Raw genomic sequence first — 21,541 nt, 5'->3', positions numbered from 1 at the left:
TATAGATGATCTTGAGGTCTTCTATTCCCTATAAAAGACCTTGAGGCTACAAATATGCCTCTGTATCAAATATTTCGAACTACGAGCTTCAATTTAGTACTTCAATTTTGTGAGAAATTACCTTCAGGTCCTCTATTGTCCTAAGAAGGCCATGTGGTCTTCTATTGTCTTTGTAAAACCTTGGGGTCTTCTATTTTTTCAGGTCTACTATTCCCTATAGAACGGAATTCTCTATAGAAGACCTTAAGGTCCCTATAGGACACTTCTATTTCCTTCTTCTATTCCCTATAGATGATCTTGAGGTCTTCTATTCCCTATAAAAGACCTTGAGGTTACAAATATGCCTCTGTATCAAATATTTCGAACTACGAGCTAACTGAGTACATATTTACAACAGCAACAGCCATAAATGTTAGTACTTCAATTTTGTGAGAAATTGCGTACGTTTTCATTGGCCATTCGAATTGAAACGACAGTACACAGCATCTTAAAAAACATTTCCACACCTCTCGTAGTTATGTCCATGGCATTCCATTTCATTCCACCCCGTTTTTCCAAGATGGTCTAAAGCTCATAATAATTAGGTATGCCGGAACATTAAAACACAAATATTAATGGTCGCTCGGTCGGTCGGCCATCCATTCATAAAGTACTTCCTCGAATACGACAAAGTACCGGCGATATAAATGATGCATGGATGGCAAATTCATAAACGTAAACAATTTACTGTGGAGTTTTTAAAATGAAATTAAAATTTAATTTCGTTTTGAGGAATGTGTGTGTGCGTGTATTTTTATGACCATCCATCTGCTGGAGAAGAAGGAAATTGTTATAGAATGGGCCATAGACTGGGCATTTGGAGTTATAAAAACAACAGCAATATGCTCTGACACACACGCACACTCACCTTCTCTGGCTCTTGTGGCGGCCGGAAAGTACTCAATAATAATTTACTTTAAAAATATTATTTTTATGTGATCAAGTCATCTTTGATTTTGTATTTTTCTTTTTTCGTCAAGTTAGCCTTGACTTTCAGTTTTTGTATTTGGTGACAACAAAATAATTTTTACATTTTCTAGAGAGTTCTATTTTGTCTTTTGGAAATTAAACATTAATTTTTAAAAAAATTAAATTGTTGTGGTTTTATTCATACCAACGCACAACAAATTGGTGACCCCGGACAAAAAAATAAGAACAGCCAATTGAACGGAAATCAGACCTACTAATGGCAACCACCGCTACAAATTCTGGACCATCAATGGAAGTTTCGCGAGTAGCTGTGAAAGCTCCACCATTTTGGCGTTCAGACCCGCTGCTTTGGTTTAAACAAATGGAATCGCAATTCATTATGGCTGGTATTACGCAAGATTCCACAAAATTCCATACCATTGTCGCATCTATTGAAAGCAGTATTTTGGAGAAGGTATCAAACATCATCGTCGATCCTCCTGCGGAAAACATGTACGACACGCTTAAGGAAAAACTTATTAGCAGTTTTTCGGATTCAGAGGAGAAGCGTCTCAAGAAGCTTTTGACTAACGTTGAACTTGGAGACAAGAAGCCTTCAGAGTTATTATCCGAAATGCGGTCTTTATCTCAAGGTAAGGTTTCTAACGACATTTTGAAGCAGTTGTGGATGCAACGTCTTCCTTCACAAATGAAGGCGATATTGTCAGTTAGTGAAGATAGTCTTGACAAATTATCAACGATGGCCGATAAGATTGCGGATAGCAGTGAATCGGATGTGTGCAGCTTTTCTCCATCGAGCACTCGTTTAGAGGAAATTGAGAAGAAATTACAAACGCTCTGCACGCAGATAAATTCCTTCAGGAAGTCAAGAAGCCGTAGCAAGTCATCATCATCAAGGAATAGACGGTCAAATTCCGGAAGCAAACCAAAACCTTATTGTTGGTATCATTTCAAATTTGGGGAGAAAGCCAGAAAATGTCTTGCTCCATGCAATTATAAGCCTCCAACTTCGGAAAACTGAATGGTGCACCATCTTTGGTGACGGATGAGTGTACCCCAGATATATGTCGCCTGTTTGTTCGAGACATTAAATCGAAAACCAGGTATTTAGTAGATACAGGGGCAGATTTAACGGTATATCCTGTGTCGCAATCCATGCGAAATCAACCTCCCAGTCAGCTTGTTTTGTATGCCGCAAACCAAACTCCGATTAGGACATATGGTACAAAAACCCTTTCCATAGATTTGGGAATGAATCGATTGTTTAAATGGAACTTCGTAATTGCTGATGTACAAAAACCTATTATTGGATCAGATTTTTTGGGGAAATATGGACTACTTATCGATATTAAGAATAATACTCTTATAGACCCCCACACCAATTGGAAATGTAATGGTGCTATAGCAAGTGTACAGGATTCCGCTATTAAATGCATTTCGAGATCATCTCAATATACGTCATTGCTGCGAGAATTTAACGACTTAACAAAGATTAATTTCAAATCTAGAGCAAAACATTCAGTTAAGCATCATATCGAAACTACGAAAGGTCCACCCGTTTTCAGCAAACCCAGACGTCTTCCACCTGAAAAACTACAAATTGTGAAGAAAGAATTCGAGGAAATGATTCGTCTTGGTATATGTCGTCCATCAAATAGCAGTTGGGCTAGTCCGCTACATATGGTGAAGAAATCCAATGGTGAGTGGCGTCCATGCGGTGACTACAGTGGTTTAAATGCTCGCACCGTCCCAGACCGATACGCAGTTCCACATATTCATGATTTTGGTGCATTGCTGGATGGTAAGACAATTTTTAGCAAAATTGATTTGGTTAAAGCTTACCACCATATACCAGTGGAAGAAGAAGATATAAAAAAGACAGCAGTAGCAACACCGATTGGAAATTTTGAATTTACTAGGATGGCATTTGGATTGTGCAACGCTGCACAAACATTCCAACGATTTATGCACGATGTATGTAGAGACTTAGAATTCGTTTACGTTTATATAGACGACATTCTCGTGGCATCAGTAAGTGCGGAAGAACATCAAAATCATCTTAGAAGATTATTCGAGAAACTGCGCCAATATGGTTTAACTATCAACATCGATAAAAGTGTTTTTGGAGTTGCGGAATTGGAATTTCTTGGGTATCTAGCAGAGTTCAGGTAATACAAGCATATAAGAGACCCAGCACTGTCAAAGATCTTCGTCGTTTTCTGGGTATGATAAACTTCTACAGACGATTTCTACCAGGTGCTGCAAAGTCACAGGCAATTTTACATAGCATTTACAACGCCAATGTGAAGAACGATAACAGCGATATAACGTGGACTGAGGAACGGACACAAGCTTTCGAAAATTGCAAGAAAGAGTTGGCAGACGCAACATTATTATCCTATCCATGCGAAAATGCACCAACATCAGTTTGTGTCGACGCTTCCGATTTTGCCATGGGTGGTGTCCTACAACAGTATGTTAGTGGTGAGTGGAAGCCACTAGGATTTTTTTCTAAGAAATTGTCGCCTGCTCAAGCTAAATACAGTGCATATGACCGTGAATTGCTGGCAATATATTCCACTTTGAAGCATTTCCAGTATTTCTTGGAAGGTCGTCAGTTCTGCATTTTTACGGACCACAAACCTATAACATACGCTTTTAAGCAGCGTCCGGAAAAGGCATCTCCACGACAACTTCGACATCTGGATTACATTGGGCAGTTCACAACAGATATACGCCATATCAGTGGTAAAAATAATGTGGTGGCCGATACATTGTCGCGTGTGCAAACAATCAGAACGCCCCATTGCATTGACTTTAAAGGACTAGCAAAAGAGCAACAATCCGATGAAGAATTGCAATCAATATTAAACGACAAAATGTCCGGTCTACAGCTAAAACTTATGAAGAATGAAGGATTTGAGATTTACTGTGATGTATCAAGCTCTACCATCAGACCTTACGTAACACCATCATTTCGAAAGTTAGTTTTTGATACTATTCACGGATTGTCACACCCTGGAGTTAAAGGTACAGTCAATTTAATTCGGTCACGTTACATCTGGAAGTCATTAAAGAAGGATGTGAGCGAATGGGCTAGAAGTTGTATCGAGTGCCAGCGATCCAAAGTTCACCGTCATACGAAAAGTGAGTATGGTGAATTCAAACCACCAACTCAACGTTTCAAGCACATCCACATAGATATTGTTGGACCATTGACGCCATGTCAAGGTTATCGATATCTCTTAACTTGTATTGACAGGTACACGAAATGGGCAGAAGCAATTCCTCTGGCAGACATTAGGGCTGAAACAGTAGCCTCAGCTTTTGTCAGTCTATGGATTTCACGATTTGGTGTGCCATTGGAAATTATTTCGGATCAAGGTAAACAATTTGAGAGCAGATTATTCAGGCAACTTGCGAAATTATGCGGATCAAGAGTGAAACACACAACACCTTATCATCCTCAGACAAATGGATTGGTAGAACGATGGCACAGAACTTTAAAATCAGCTATAAGATGTACAAATAGTAATGACTGGGTAGGTGCACTACCGCTCATCCTACTCGGGTTACGAACCCGAATTATCACCGATACTGATGTATCTCCTGCTGAAATGGTTTATGGAAGTAGTTTAGCTTTGCCTGGAGAACTTATTATTGACACACAGCAGCTTTCAGATGAATCTGATTGGATAACATTATTCCGGAACAAGATGAATAGTACAAAGCCAGTAGTTACAGGATGTCACAGTAGTAACAAAATTTACATCAACAATCAACTGAAAACATGTCAATATGTTTTTCTAAGGTATGATGCAGTGAAGAAACCGTTACAACCACCATACACAGGCCCACATAAAGTTGTTTCAAGGAACGGAAAAATTTTCAAGATTCTTGTTGAAGGAAAAGAGAAAGTAGTTTCTATTGACAGATTGAAACCGTGTATATTATCTAATGAATTCAACAATCAAGGACAAAATCCAAAATCTGTAACAAAGAAAGTTCGTTTCGCTGAATGACAACGCTGGAGGGGGAGTACTGTGGCGGCCGGAAAGTACTCAATAATAATTTACTTTAAAAATATTATTTTTATGTGATCAAGTCATCTTTGATTTTGTATTTTTCTTTTTTCGTCAAGTTAGCCTTGACTTTCAGTTTTTGTATTTGGTGACAACAAAATAATTTTTACATTTTCTAGAGAGTTCTATTTTGTCTTTTGGAAATTAAACATTAATTTTTAAAAAAATTAAATTGTTGTGGTTTTATTCATACCAACGCACAACACTCTCTAAGCACACTTAAACATTGTTTACTTAAGTTGGCAACTTAATGGCCGGACAGCCAGTCAACCTGGCGGCCAGACTAAAAATTGAGGTAAAATGGCCAATATTAGTCATGTTGTGGCATTGCATGACACGCAAAGGCTGTAACAGAAAATTTAGCCAAAAACATGAGAATTGCGTACATTGTTGTGTTATATAATGTTTACATAGAAATTGAATTGATCCAAAGCCACAATGGACACATGTGAAATATGTTATGAGAACATGTGATAACCTAAATATTTATCACACAGATTAATCGTGCAGGAATTAAAAATATATATATTTTCAAGAACCAACAGAAAATTAAGAATTCAATTTTTTAAGGACGAACAAACGTGGGATATAATAAAAAAAAACTATTTTTAAAAATAATTTAAGGACAAAGTGTGGATTTCTTAGAAATATTTGTAAGGACAATTTTTTTTTAAGAAATATTTTTTTTAAATACCAAAAACACGTCGGTTTTTTCTTAAATATTTATCGGGATAAAAAAAGTGATTTCTGGAGAATATTTTTTCATGTACCAAGAAGTGTAGCGTTTTAAGAATATGTTTTAAGTCAAAGCCAAATGCCAAATGTGGATTTTTCAAAAAAATATTTTTTTAAGGACCAAATATGGATTATTTAAAGTACCAATGAACGTGGATTTTTTGAGATTGTTCTAAATTTTTATTTTTTTTAAAGGAAATTTTTTTGCAAGGACCCAAGGATCCAAGGACAACGTGCATTATTTAAATAATATTTTTTTTTTTCGAGGGCAAACATGGATTTTTAAAGGACTAATAAACGTAGATATTTGAAAATGGTTCCAAATGTTGTTATACCCTCTGCCATTGTATGGAGGCTATATAAAGTTTGTTATTCCGTTTGTAACACCTCGAAATATACATTTTAGACCCCACAAATTATATATTATCAATGTCCGTCCGTCTGTGGAAATTAATCTAGCTTCCGAACGAAATGATGTAAGTTGATAAAAACTTACCCAAATGTGTATTATGTCTGCCGGACTTTTGATATTGAAAATGGGCCATGTAGGTCCACGTCTTCGAATAGCCCCCATATAACGGTACCTCCCGATATACGGTATTTTGATGATTTAAGAGACATTATTTACCGGAATTATTTCAAAATTGGTACTTGAATTTCGTAACAGATACTACAACATAACACAGAAAATGGGCCATGTAGGTCCACGTCTTCGTATATCCTCCATATAACGGTACTCCCCGATATTCGGTATTTTGATGATTTTAGCGACATTATTTACCGGAACTATTTCAAATTTTGTACTTGAAGTTCGAAATGGATACTACAGCCTATGAAAGAAAATTGTCTGTGCAGGTATAAGTCTTCGTATAACCCACATGTAACGGTACCCCCGATATTCGGTATTTTGTTGAATTTAGCGACATTATGTACCGGAATTATTTCAAATTTTGTATTTAAAGTTCGTAATGGATACTACAGCCTGTGACTGAAAATTGTCTATGCTGGTCCAGGTCTTCGCTCAGCTCCAATATAACAGTACCTCCCTATATACTATATTTTGATGATTTTAGATACATTATTCATCGTTTATTTCAAGTTTAGAATTTGAATATGGCAATGCCTTATAAAAAACAATGCCTATGTAGGTCCACGTCGTGTAAACCCAATATAGCGACTATATTCAGTATTTTTAAAAATTTAACATAATTTTTTAAGGATTTTATTTTTGAAAATTTTCAAATTCGTTCCAAATGGTGGAGGGTATACAAAGTTCGAACCGGCTGAACTTATAGCTTTTTTACTTGTTTGAAAGGAAATTTTTTGCAAGGTCCAAGGCCTAGCAATCCTGGATTTTTCAAAAAACATATTTTCCAAGGACAAACAAACTTGGATTTTTTAAAGAATATTTTTTTCTCAAATACACACAAACGTGGATTTTTTAAAGAATATTTTTTTCTCAAATACACACAAACGTGGATTTTTTAAACACTATTTTTCCAAGGACCATCAAAAGTGTTTTTTTTAATATATTTTTTTCCTACGATCAAGGACCAACAAACCTAAATTTTTTTTAACAACATTTTTTCCAAGGACCAGCAAACGTGAAAATTTGAAAAATTATTTTTTCAAGGACCAAACAACGTAGATTTTTAAGGAATATTTTTTAAACAATACTTTTTCAAGGACCAAAAAAGTGTATTTTTAAGGATTATTTCTACCAAGGACAAACACATGTTGTTTTTAAAGAATATTTTTTCAAGGATCAACAAAGGTGGATTTTTAAAAATATTTTTTTCAAGGACAAACAGCCGTGGATTTTTAAGAATATTTTTTCTAAGGACCAACAAACGTGGAAATTGAAAAAAAAAATCAAGGGCCAAAAAAGTTGATCCAACATAGATTTTTTAAAAAAAAATTTTAAGGACAATTAATTTTAATTATTTTTCCAAGGACTAACAGACGAAACTTAAATTTTTTTAATATTTTCCCAAGGACCAACAGAAGTAATATGTGTTTTTATCTTAAAATATTTTCTTTTTCAAATAACAGGTGTAACGTCATCCTGACCAGCCTTTATATTTTTTCAAGGACCAACGGACCAATAAAATTGGAACTTTAAATAATATTTTCAGGATTATTATTCGACAACCAAATTTAAGGTTTTTAAGAATATTTTTCCTAGTACCAGCTAACCAATTTACGTGGATGATTAAGAATATTTTCAAGGATCAGTAGACCAATAAACTTATGGTTTTAAAAAATATTTTGTTGTTGCAAAATGGTCGGGATTAATCTCATTATTTTTTTTTTATAAAAAACAATGTTTGTTTATTAGTGAAGAATGATGGTAATATTTACCAGAGGGTAAGGCGGGAATACCTAGGTTTCGGAAAGAGCCAAAAATCCTCATCAGTTCCCTTGTTTTTTTTCTGGGATAAAATAAAATAAAATCTACGACAAAAAAAAATCTACCCAAGTGACGAGATCGTAAAAATCAGCCGAAAAAAACTTGATATTTTTAGAAATATTTTTCCTTCGACCAATAGACCAGAAAACTTGGAATTGTTAAGAATATTTTATTCAAGCAGATTTTTTTTAACTTTTGTGGACCAAGAAATGTGTATTGTTAATAACATTCTTCCAGGACCTATAACGGACCTATTTCAAGGACTAACATATGAATAAACGTGGGTTTTAAAGAATATATTTTTGGACTTACAGGTCAATAACATGGATATGTTAAGCGTATTTTTTCAAGGACCGACATATTTAAATTTCGATATTTAAGATTATTTTTCAAGAACATAGAATTACAGGATTCGAATTTTTCTGGAACTCAATAACAGAAAAATTAACTTTTTATACCCTCCACCATACTATGGAGGGTATATTAATTTTGTCATTCCGTTTGTAACTCCTCGAAATACTCATGTCAGACCCAACAAAGTATATATATCCTTGATCAGCGTAAAATTCTAAGACGATTTAGCCATGTCCGTCTGTGTGTCTGTCTGTCTGTCTGTCTGTCCGTCTGTCTGTTGTAATCACGCTATCTTTCGAACAAATTGAGATAGAAGGCTAAAATTTTGCTCACATGTATATTTTGCCAGTAGGCAGGTTAAGTTCGTAAATGGGCCATGTAGGTCCAAGTTCTCATATAGCCCCCATATAACGGTACCTCCTGATATTTGGTATTTTGATGATTTTACCGACATTATTCGCCGGAATTGTTTCAAATTTGGCATTTGAAGTTCGTAATAGATACTAAAACCTAAGACAGAAAATTATCTGTGCAGGTCCACGCCTTCGTGTAGCCCCATATAACGGTACCCCCCGATATTCGGTATTTTTATGATTTTAGCGACATTGTTTACCGGAATCGTTTCAAATTTGGTATTTGATGTTCGTAACGGATATTACATCCTAAGTCAAAAAATGAGCCATGTAGGTCCACGTCTTCATATAGCCCCCATATAACAATACCCCCCGATATTCGGTATTTTGATGATTTTAGCGACATTATTTAACGGAATCGTTTCAAATTTGGTATTTGAAGTTCGTAACAGATACTGCAGCATAAAACAGAAAATGGGCCATGTAGGTCCACGTCTTCGTATAGCCCCCATATACCGTACCCCCCGATATGCGGTATTTTGATGATTTTAGCGACATTATTTACCGGGATTGTTTCAAATTTCGCATGTGAAGTTCGTATTGGATACTTCAGCCCATGCCAGAAAATTGTCTGTGCAGGTCCACGTCTTCGTATGGCCCCAAATATAACGGTACCCCACATATTCGGTATTTTGATGATTTTAGCTACATTATAAACAGATTTTTCTTCAAGTTTCGCATTTAAATATTGTAATAACTTATGACAAAAGTTGCCTATGCAGGTCCACGTCGTCGTATAAGCATTCCGTATTTTTAAAATTTTAGCAGAATTTTTAACGGATTTTATTTTATTTCTTTTTTTTTGGAAATTGCCAAATTTGTACCAAATGGTGGAGGGTATTAAAAGTTCGGCCCGGCCGAACTTACTGCTTTTTTACTTGTTTTTTTTTTTTTTTTTTTTTTGACCAACTGATTTTATTTCTTTTTTTGGGGAATCAATAAACAATTTTTTAAGGAACCCGCAGACCAATAAATTTAGATTTTTAAGATTTTTTTAAGAGTTTTTCAGGAACGTAGAGACTTATAGATTCGGATTTTTTTAGAGCACAATAAAAGTGAATTAAAAAATATTTTTTCTGCGACCAACTGAATTTATTTATTTTTTTTTTTTTCTTCAGCCAACTGTCCAAAAAAATTTTAAATTCCTGCCAGTCGAACTCTTATCTATATCCTTGACATTACATAATATTTTTTTCATTTTTCCTCTTTCTAAAAGACCTTCATCTACCCTTTGCCCATTAAATTATGTATGTATGCAACAATAACAGCAAAAAGAAGGAGAAAAAAATAAATATTGACTTTTGTTCCACCTGTTAAATATTCAAATCCCTCTTAAAGGATAACCAGAAATAGGCATCCACTCGGTGAATATTAGTTATTCATTTATGCAAAAATCCATAAAAAGACTTTACGACCTTTTTTGCCTTGTCCAAGAAGGACAATGAAAGGGAATTGCAGAAATTGAAGCAAAGGGGAAAAAATCAATAGATGAGATGGCAATGGAGAATTAATTGTAATTCCTGAAATAATAAAAATTGCATAACTTTTCCTGCAGAGAATAGAAACAATAACGAGAAATGAAATCGGTACGTGCACATACCTTGAAGGACAATGCAAAAATGTTTTGAAGTGGTAATTGATTTTCAAGGCAGAAAAAGAGAATATTTAATTTAAGTGTCTTTAGCATGAAAAGAGATTAGAAACTCAGGGAAAATAGTTGTGATCGGAGATAATTATCTGAGAGATAAATGTCATGAACGGTCCTAATTTCTGAGATAATGGTCCTGACCGACCCTTATCTCAGAGATAATGGTCCTGACCGACCCTTATCTTAAAGATAATTGTCCTGACCGGTCTTTATATGAAATGTAATGGTCCTCACCGACCCTTTTCTTAGAGGTTAATGTTCTGAGCGGCCATTATCTCAGAAGTAATGGTCCTGACATGCCCTTATCTGAAACATAATGGTCCTGACCGACCCTTTTCCTAGAGGTAAAGATCCTGAACGGAGACAATGGTTCTGGCCGTCCCTTATATCATAGTAATGGTCCTGATCATTCCTTATCTTAGAAATAATGGTCATTACCGTACCTTATCTCAGAGATAACGGTCCTGACCGGCCCTTATCTCAGAGATAATGGCCCTGGCCGGCCCCTATCTCAGAGATAATGGTCCTGACCGGCCTTTATCTGAAATATAATGGTCCTGACCGGCCCTTATCTCAGAGATAATGGTCCTGACCGGCCTTTATCTGAAATATAATAGCCCTGACCGACCCTTTCTTAGAGGTAAATGTTCTGATATGCCCTTATCTGAGAGATAAAGGTTCTGAAAAGAGGTAGAATCTGAGAGGTAATGTTCTTGATCAGAGACAATGGTCCTGGCCGGTCCCTTATTTCAGAGACAATGGTCCTGACCGGCCCCTATCTCAGAGATAATGGTCCTGACCGGTCCTGAATCTAAGAGGTAATGGTCCTGATCGGAGACAATGGTCCTGGCCGGTCCCTTATTTCAGAGATACTGGTCCTGACCGGCCCCTATCTCAGAGATAATGGTCTTGACGGCCCTTATCTCAGAGATAATGGTCCTGACTGCTCCTTATCTCAGAGATAATGACCCCGGCCGGCCCTTATCTCAGAGATAAAAGTCCTCACCGGCCGTAATCTCAGAGATTATGGTCCTGTCATGCCCTTATCTCAGAGATATTGGTCCAGACATACCCTTATCTGATATACAATGGTCCTGACATGCCCTTATCTGAGAGATAATGGTCCTGGCATGCCCTCATAGTAGTATAGTATAGTATAGTATAGTATAGTATTGTATAGTATAGTATAGTATAGTATAGTATAGTATAGTATAGTATAGTATAGTAAGTAGTAAGATTGGATTGTAGTATAAAACAGTATATTGTAATAAGACTTAAGTTAATTTAATCTTTGAGGATGATATTGATCTGAGGGTATGATTTGTCCTCATTTTTGAGATTAGGTCCTATTTTGGCAAAAGAAAAAAAGATAATTGGTAGAAAATATGCAGATGAGCTCTATCAGGACGGGAGAATATTCATGACAGATCCGTTTTTATCGGTCCTATCCATTATCGAACCTATCTCAGAGATACTGGTTTTAGCCCGACTTTTCTGAGAGAAAATTTTCTGATCAATCTGAAAGGATTTTATTCGCTATTGATTCGTATCTCCTCTTCAATAGTCCAGAATGTTTCTTATCTCTGAAGGACTGCGTCTTATCGAACCAAAACCACAGAGTATCTGGATGGTGACTATGAATTGATATTTCTCTCTGAACCACTTTAACTATTTCCATTTCATTTCAATATTCCATCACGTCTCATCAGTCCGTGTCCTTGCATTAACCGTGACACTGTTTTCCCCGAAACCGAAAAATCAATACCCCTCCAATGTGAAATAAATTCCATTTTGGTGGAAAGAAATGCATTTTATGGCTGATTCACATCAACCAGAACAAACATAAAAATCCCATTTGGTTTATTTGCTTGCAAAACGGAATGCCAAGGAAGAAATAAAAATTACCATGCGATTTTTATGGGGTTTCATTTGGCCGTTAAGAAGATTTCCTTTTTGCAGCGTGCAGAAGAGAAGCCAAATAAACGAATAATAAAAAATGGAATTAAAATGCGACTACTTGAAAACAAATATAAATAAATAAATATGTTTATATGTACTGCTGTCCGTGGCGGGGGTGGAGGAAATGTAATCAATATAAATTACTTCAGTGGAAGGTAGTGTAGTTCTGCAGCAGGTGGGAGATGAATGAAGTACATTTTCTGTTAGCAATTGCAAAATGTGGGGAAAATTGTTGGCTATATCTCTTGCACAACGAACAGGATGCATAATTTTTATATCCTTTACTTATTTTTTTATTTATTTATTTATTTTTTTTTTTTTTGACGGCGATTTTTTTTTGTTACCTGAACTTTTTTTACTGGAAATTTTTTCACCCAAAAATCTTTAATTAAATAATTATACATTAACCAAATTACGCAAAAATATTAAAGAGTTGTTACTTGATTTATAGTGTGTTTCTGTTAGACGATACCAATTTGAACTCCCAGAAAACCATTCCTTGTATGTCTACAAGGGTATACATATTTCATATGACACGCCCAAACCTTGCCACATCGAAATAACGATTTTGGATCCTAGATCTTTTTGGACCAAATCCGTTTCGGGACATTTGCAGTCGATGTCCGTTCGTCTGTCAGTCTGTCTAGCTGGCTGGTGCGCGTGATATTTCTTGATTTTAGTATGGTGGTGAACATTTTTCAAAAAATATTTTATAGCACAGAAAGAGAAAATATAATCTGAATTTGCTGCAACTTTGAAAATCTTAATATTTACGTAAGTGCTAGGTCATGTAAGAAAATGTACAATATTAGTCCAGTACATCCAGCACCTCCCCCACAAAAGGTCAAAATTTTAAATAATTTTAACTATGTTATAGTCCGATTGTCTTAAAATATCACATTAAAATATTTTTAGTAACCAAAGGTCTGGTGTGAAACAGGAATATATCGATCCACTCCTTCTGGAACCTCCCCCCCAAAGGGTCAAAATTTTGAATACCCATGAAGCTCATAAAACACGAAATTTTTACCCAATTCCATTCAGACTTGGCACATCTACATATTTCTATCAACTCAAGATCTGGTAAAAAGATGGTAGATATCGGACTATTCCTTCTGGTACCTCTACCACAAAGGGTCAAAGTTTCGAACAACTAAAATGATCATAAAATCGGAAATATGCCTCATGTTCTCTTCATATTTTACACATTCCATTATTTATACTAACACAAGATGTGCTGTGAATGTGGAATCCATCGGTCCACTCCTTCTGATACCTCCGCCACAAAGGGTAAAATATTTTGATATCTACCGGGTTGCCCATATTCGACGGACCTTTGGGCCCAATCCAATTGACGATGCTTGTCCGCAGGCAACATTCTTTGCGTCAATTGAAGTTTGTACGGGAACAAATACAAATCAATGCGAATAATACGTTGTAAAGTGGACCGAGACATTTCCAACTGCTGAGAACGGCGTTTTTGGGATGTTCTTGGGGACCTCTCAACACTGGCTCGTACGGCTGCGATATTTTCGGCCGATCGCCTTGGTCGACTTTTATATGGCCTCTTCGGATTAGAAAGAGCCTTACCAGTCGAACGCTTCAAACGCGGTATGTCATTAAGCGATGTGACATCTCTGTCAAAAGTTATGGTGTTGCCAGATGGGTCCGTCGAATATGGGCAACCCTGTATGAAGTTCATAAAACGCGATATTAACATCCTATTCTATTCAGACTTGGTACATCCCAATATTTCCATGAGCACAAGATATATTATAAAGATGGTAGAGATCAGACCATTGTTTTCTGGTACCTACCCCATGCACAGGGTTCATGATTTTGAAAAACAAGAAGCTTAAAGAAAGCAAAGTTAGCATCCAACTTTCTTCAATTTTCACACATACAAACATGTTTACTAACACAAGATCTGTTCTGAAGATGACATGTATCTGCGAAGCCCTCCTGGTACCTCACCCACAAAAGGTCACAATTTTCAATACTTTTATCGGTCATTACTTACGAAACCGGTCAGCGATTCTTTACAACTTGCGAAATCTAAATATTTCTCTCAACCAGAGATCTGATGTGAATACGGAACTCATGATTTAGCATTAAATTGGATATAAATGTTCAATTATCTTATAATTTTTCATTTCCTTAAAATTATCACATACAGAATGAAATAAAAAACTGCAACAAAGTCAAACGCCAAAATATTTACTTTTTTTATGAATTTTTTGTGAACCAAAGCAAAAAATGTCGGAAATAGCACCAAATTTTAGAATCAGTTTAGATTTGTACGAGTTAGCCACCTTTGGCACGGATTACAGTCTTAAAATGCGAATGTTGTTCTGCGGTGTTTTGGCCCATTCCCGGCGTAGCGCTTTCTTGAGGTAATCGACATTTTGGTAATTTTAAGTGCAAACCTTGCTTTCCAAATCACTCCAGACACAAGAGCCCAACGGATTGGTATCCACAGAATTTGGTGGCCATTGTCGCTGGAAATGAAGCGAGGAACCTCGTATAGGGAGGTTCGCGAGCTAAGTGCAATGGTGCTGAGTCCTGTTGGAATGTCCAAGGTCTGCAGCCAAAATGTTTGCGTGCCCTAGGCTTAAATATACCCTCCAGAATATTTTCGCGTTAATATTCGGCATTTATTCTTATGCCACGGTCGATTATACCAAGCGGAGAGCGACCATCGGCTGTTATGGCAGCCCACACCATCACCATGGCCGGGCCTTGAGTTCTGGTGGCCAACCGAAGGTGCACATTTTTAACTGACCTCTTTGGGAAGTAACCACGATCATTTTGTTTGCTTACAAACTGCTGGACAATGAATGTTTTCTAATCGAGAAAACCAAATTCGGCATAAGATTCTAAGTTGATTTAGCGATGTCCGTCTGTCCGAACGTCTGTCTGTCTGTTATAATCACGCTCTTTGAACGAATTGAGATAGATGGCTAAAATTTTGCAAACATGTTTATTTTTCCAGTAGTCAGGTTAAGTTCGTAAATGGGTCATGTAAGTCCACGTTTTCATATAGCCCACATATATCGGTACCTCCCGATATTCGGTATTTTGATGATTTTAACGACATTATTCACCGGAATTGCTTCAAATTTGGTATTTGAAGTTCGTAATCGATACTACAGCCTATGACAGTAAATTGTCTGTGCAGATCCACGTCTTCATATAGCCCCCATATAACGGTACCTCCCAATATTCGGTATTTTGATGATTTTAGCGTCATTATTCACCGGAATTGTTTCAAAGTACGTATATAGAGTTCGTAATGGAAACTACAGTCTGTAACAGAAAATTGTCTATGTAGGTCCAGGTCTTTGTTTAGGCCCCATATATCAGTACCTCCCGATATTCGGTATTTTCACGAATATAGTTACAATACCCTCCGAAATTGTTTGAGATATCGTATTTGAAGTTCGTAATGGATGCTACTGCCTGTGACAGAAAATTGTCTATGCTGATCGAGGTCTTCGCACTGCTCCGATATAACGGTACCTCCCTATATACGGTATTTTTAATGATTTTAGCTACATTATTCACCGTTTATTTCAAGTTTCGAATTTGAATAGGGTAATGGCTTGTGACAAACAATGCCTATGTAGGTCCATGTCATATAGACCCAAATACGGTTATATTCGGTATTTTTAGAATTTTATCAGAATTTTTTAAGGATTTTATTTTACCATTCTAAATGGTAAAGGGTATTAAAAGTTCGGCCCGGCCGAACTAACTGCTTTCTAACTTATTTTTATCTCACTCTTTATGTCATATAAAGTGAAGGAAGTAACTAACATAGTCCAAAACTGGCAAGTCTCAATATTTATATTATAGTTATTTAGATCCGATGCGAAATGGACAATTTTGGCTAAATCCTTCGGAACCTAATCCATAGAGGATCATAAATTTTAATAATTAAAACAGAAACCAAAATGTTTTTTAAAATAATCGAACATTGACTGAGGGTATACATCTGTCGGCAAAACCGATTCTGATACTTTTTATCTTTTTTTTTTTTAATTTCTGAGTTCCCCTTCAAATCGTCAGAAGCAGAAACATTCCCTTGATTAAAGTAACATCCAACATTTCTTACTTCGCTTCTATCGATTTAATTAAAGCAACCTCAAAACCTATTTTATTTATTTTTAGCAATCTCTGCGTGTAAAAAGTTCATTTGCCCCCGGGGCAATAAAGTTCGCAACAAAATTCCATTTCTTTCTATTGAAAAAAAAAGAGTGAAACGAAAAAGTTATTTCCAGTTCAATACCCTTCAAATGTTTTCGTTTTTGTTCTTATTCCCGTTTTCTTTTCTTTCTTCTTCTTCTTTTTCTTACAGTCGCCAGTGACATTGTGTAATCTGGGCGTTGGAGCCACATTTGGAGAATCGATACTTCACGATTTACCGCGCGACAGTACTGTGGTCACAAAAACCACCTGCGAGCTGCTGCGAGTCGAACAACAGGATTTTCGTTTGATTTGGGAGGTAAGTTGAAAAGCATTAAATGAATGCCACAAAAGGGATGGGGAGGGGAACGAGAGCGAACGAGCGAGCAAGGGAATTCAATGGAATTTAAAAAGGTATTTCTTGTGGGCTGATAAACAAACGCACACACACACTCACACCGAGAAACTCAAATGAAAATTTGCAATTCGTTATGGAATTCGTTTTCCCTTCTGCCCCTTTGCTTTTTCATTTCAGATTTTTTTTTTCTTAACCACAAAAATATTCATTTGTTTGGTCGGTACATGGTAATGATTTCGATAATGAAAATTGCTCAAGGGAAAATTATTGGCAAAGTTTTGTTCGGTAATATCAAATAGAACGGTGGTGTGGCCCCACAAAAGAGTGTTTGTAAAAGTTCAATTTGATCAGGACGTTGAAAAAATATTGGGAGGAAAATCTGGGGTAAATAATCTAAAGGGGGTATAATTATACCCTACACCACATAGTGGTAAGGGTATTATGTCTTTGTGCATTTGTTTGTAACATGGAGAAGGAAGCGAGATAGACCCATAGTTACTTTTTACGATCTCCATAGAATCACTTTCTGAGTTGATTTATGCATGTCAGTCCGTCCGTCCGTCTGTCCATGTATTCTTGTGAACAAATGCAGGTCGCATTTATTATCCGATTGAGATGAAATTTTGCACATATCATTTGTTTGGCCCAAGGACGAACTCTATTGAATTGCTGAGATAATCGGATAAAAATTAGATATAGCTCCCATATATATCGTCGCCCGATTTGCCTTTTATTGTGCACCAAACGTGTAATATCAGTCTGAATAATATGGAATTTTGCACATACGATCAGATTGGACCTGAAAATAAGGATGCCAAATTTGATCGAAATCGTTTCAGATATAGCTATAGCTCCCATATATATTGTTCATCCGATTTGTTATTTTTGTCCTCCGCAGTCGTAATATGCACTTTGTAACGACAATATTTGAGGAAATATATCAACTACAAATCAGAAATACATTTTCTAAATTTTATCGAGATCGGTTCAGATTTGAATATAGCTCCCATTTATAACTTCGTCCGATTTACCTTTTATTGTGCACCAAAGGTCTAATATTTGTCCAAATGGGATGGAATTTGGCACTTACAACTTACAAATTTGGTAAAGATCGGTTCAGATATGAATGAGCTCGGGGTAAAGCCATTGAAATTCCAAAAACTGCAAGAACTTACACCGCAACATAAAGATAATAGTCTCAAAAGAGCTAAAGAGTTGCTTCGCTTGGCCGAAGGTGGAGAACATTCGTTGTCCAACAATTCGTAAACAAAGAAAATGATCGTGTTTACTTGCCAAAGAGGTCAGCTGAAAATGTGCACCTTCGGTTGGCCACCAGAACTCAAGCGCCGGCCATGGTGATGGTGTGGGCCGCCATAACAGCCGATGGTCGCTCTCCGGTCGTATTAATCGACCTTGGCATCAGATTAAATGCCGAATATTATTGCGAAAATATTCTGGAGGGTGTATTGAAGCCTTGGGCACGCAAACATTTTGGTTGCAGACCTGGGACATGCCAACAGTATTCAGCACCATCGCACTCAACACGCGCCACCCAGGAATGGTTACGAAATGAGGTTCCTCACTTCATTTCCAGCGCACAATGGCCACCAAAATCTCCGGATACCAATTCGTTGGACTATTGTGTGTGGAGTATTTTGAAAAGCAAGGTTGGCACTAAAAAAAAAAAAGTGTCGATCACCTCAAGCATGCACTTCGCCGCGATTGGGCCAAAATACCGCAAAGCATCATTCGGGTAGCGTGTGACGGTTTCATTGTACTGGATATCGAATATCGGTAGTTACCGTTATATGGGGACTATACGAAGACATGGACCTGCATACAAAAATGTTTGTCATAGGCTGTATTACCCATTACGAAAACGGAGTGCTGGTAAACTATACATGTATGCAAAATGCTAGCCTTCTATCTCAATTCGTTCGAAAGATAGCGGACAGACGGGCAAATAGACATACAGACAGAAACAACGACAGACATGAAATTTTACGCTGATCCAGAATATATATACTTTGTTGGGTCTATTATGAATATTTCGAGGAGTTACAAACGACGAGTTACAAATGACAACGCCAATACACCCTCCATATAATGGTGGAGGGTATAAAAAGATCTCCTATCCTTCCATCAACATAATATGAGAATGGGTTTTCTATTGAAAAATGATCAATGTGGCGTCTTCTGTAGAAAAAAACCTGCCAAAATATTTTTTGTAGAATAGATACGTCCAAAGAGGCTTATGCAGAAATTAGTTCTACGGAGATTCTAAGAAAGTAATTTTGTCAATAAGATTTACGCTCGGAAGGATATATGTGTATGCTGTCCATAGAAGTCATCTAGCGACTTCTACAGATTGAAGATCTTTAACAAATATTCAAAAGAGGGACGATTTTTAAATATTTTCTTCCAAGGAAAGAAATCTTTCTAAGATCCTTTAAACATCGCAAAATAGAAAACCTTAAAAGGTTCTCTTAAGAGAGCAGCCCTTTAAAGGTATCTCCTACAACAGTAGTTTTTTAAATGACTGCGGAAGGAAAAACATTTTAAGGATCCTCTGTAGAGGAAGGCTACGTTCTCTAAAAAAGAAGCCTTTTAAAGTTCCTCCAATGAAATAATACATTAAAGAATCCACCTAAGAGAGTAGGCCTTTAAAGGTTCTGTTAAAAGGGCAAGGCTTTAAAGATACTCTCGATAGTTTTCAACTACAGGAGTTTTAGGGACAGACGACTTGTAAGACACTTTCTGAAATGTAAAATGTTCAAGGAATTCTCTTTAGAAGGTCTCCCGAAAGGTTTTTAGAAAAACAGAAAGTTCTTAAGGCCATTTTAAATGTGAAAAAAAATTCTTAAGGTTTCAAATTGATTTCCAAATAAAGATAACCTTAGCATTGAGTCCTAAAATTGGAGGTCTTAAAGAAGACCTCAAAAATGTCTTGTAGAGCAAATTTGAGAATGTCTTTTGATAGAGACTATATCTTTTTAAGGACTTCTCTAAAAAATGGAAGTTGAAAGGGATTAGCCTTCTAAAGGTTTCCAATAGAAAGAAGTTTTTCTAAAGGTTTTTTTTATACACTCCATCATAGTATGAAGGGTATATAAGTTTGTCTTTCTGTTTATAACACTTAGAAATATACATTTTAGAACCCACAAAGTATATATATTCTTGATCGGCATAAAATTCTATGTTTATTTCAACGATGTTCGTACGCCTGTCTGTTCGTCCGTCCGTCTGTGAAAATCACTCTAGCTTCCGAACGAATTGAAGCAGGTTGATTAAATTTTACTTAAATGTGTGTTCTCAAATGTGTGCTCTGCAGGACTTTTGGTATTGAAAATAGGCTATATAGGTCCACGTTTAGGGATAGCCCCCATATATCTGCACATCCCTATATTCGGTATTTTGGTGTTTTTGGCGACTTTGTTCAGCGGAATTTTTTTTTTTCAAATTTCGTTATGATAGTTCGTAATGGGTACTACATCCTGTGAGAGAAAATTGACTATGTAGGTCCACGTCTTCGTATAGCCCTATATAAACGTACCGCCCTACATTTGGTATTTTGATGATTTTAGCGACTTTATTCACCGGAGTTGTTTCAAATTTCGTATTCGAACTATAGCCTATGTCAGAAAATTGTCTATGCATCAGTACGCCCCTACAATATTCACCGAAATTGTTTGAAATTTCGCATTTAAAGTTCCTAATAAGTACTACAGCCAGTGACAGAAAAATTTCTATGCAGGTCCACGTCTTAGTATAGGCCGCAATATAATGGCTACATTCGGTATTTTTAAGATTTTAACAGAATTTTTACGGGTTTTATTTTTTTTTTTTTTTTGAAAATTTCCAAATTCGTTCCAAATGGAGATGGGTATTCAAAGTTTAGCCCGGCCGAACTAACTGAGTTTTTCTTGTTATTTGTAAAAAAATCCTTTGAGGTCCTTCACAGGGACTTCAGCTGATCTGAAACAACTAGATTTCTTTCTTCTTCCATTATGATTCCCCTATTCCTTTTTTCTACTTTGCTAAATAGATTACCATGGTATGTTCATTTTTATACCCTCCACCATACATAGTATGGAGGGTATATTAATATCGTCATTCCGATTGTAACTCATCGAAATAATTATTTTAGACCGAACGAAGAAGAAGAATACATATTCTTGATAAACGTAAGACGATGTAGCCCTTTCCGTCCGTATGTCTGTTGTAATCAGGCTACAGTCAAAACGAATTAAAATAGAAAGCTAAAATTTTGCACAGATCTCTCTTCGATGATGGGTTATAACGGTCTATGATATCGTAAAGCCCCCGTATAACGGTACCCCCTGATATTCGGTGTTTTGATGATTTAAGCCACACTTTTCAATGGAATTGTCTGAAATTCCACACAAGGAGTCCGTTGTGAGTACTTTA

At 36.4% G+C, this 21,541-nt stretch overlaps 1 protein-coding gene across 2 annotated transcripts in view; it reads left to right on the top strand.

Annotated features, from left to right (window-relative positions):
- Positions 1–21,541, top strand: part of LOC101899941 (rap guanine nucleotide exchange factor 4) — a 310,188-nt gene that overhangs the window by 192,526 nt on the left and 96,121 nt on the right. For both annotated transcript variants that reach the window (XM_005190427.4, XM_059125688.1), the window contains one exon: positions 16,928–17,074. In XM_005190427.4, coding sequence (XP_005190484.1) covers positions 16,928–17,074 — 147 coding nt within the window. The remainder of the gene's footprint in view (positions 1–16,927; positions 17,075–21,541) is intronic.

This window comes from Musca domestica, unplaced genomic scaffold (genome assembly GCF_030504385.1).
Source record: "Musca domestica strain aabys unplaced genomic scaffold, Musca_domestica.polishedcontigs.V.1.1 35, whole genome shotgun sequence".
In the NCBI taxonomy this organism is placed as follows: domain Eukaryota; kingdom Metazoa; phylum Arthropoda; class Insecta; order Diptera; family Muscidae; genus Musca; species Musca domestica.
Note: the sequence above shows the minus strand (reverse complement) of the source record. Positions and strands in the feature narration are given on the sequence as shown.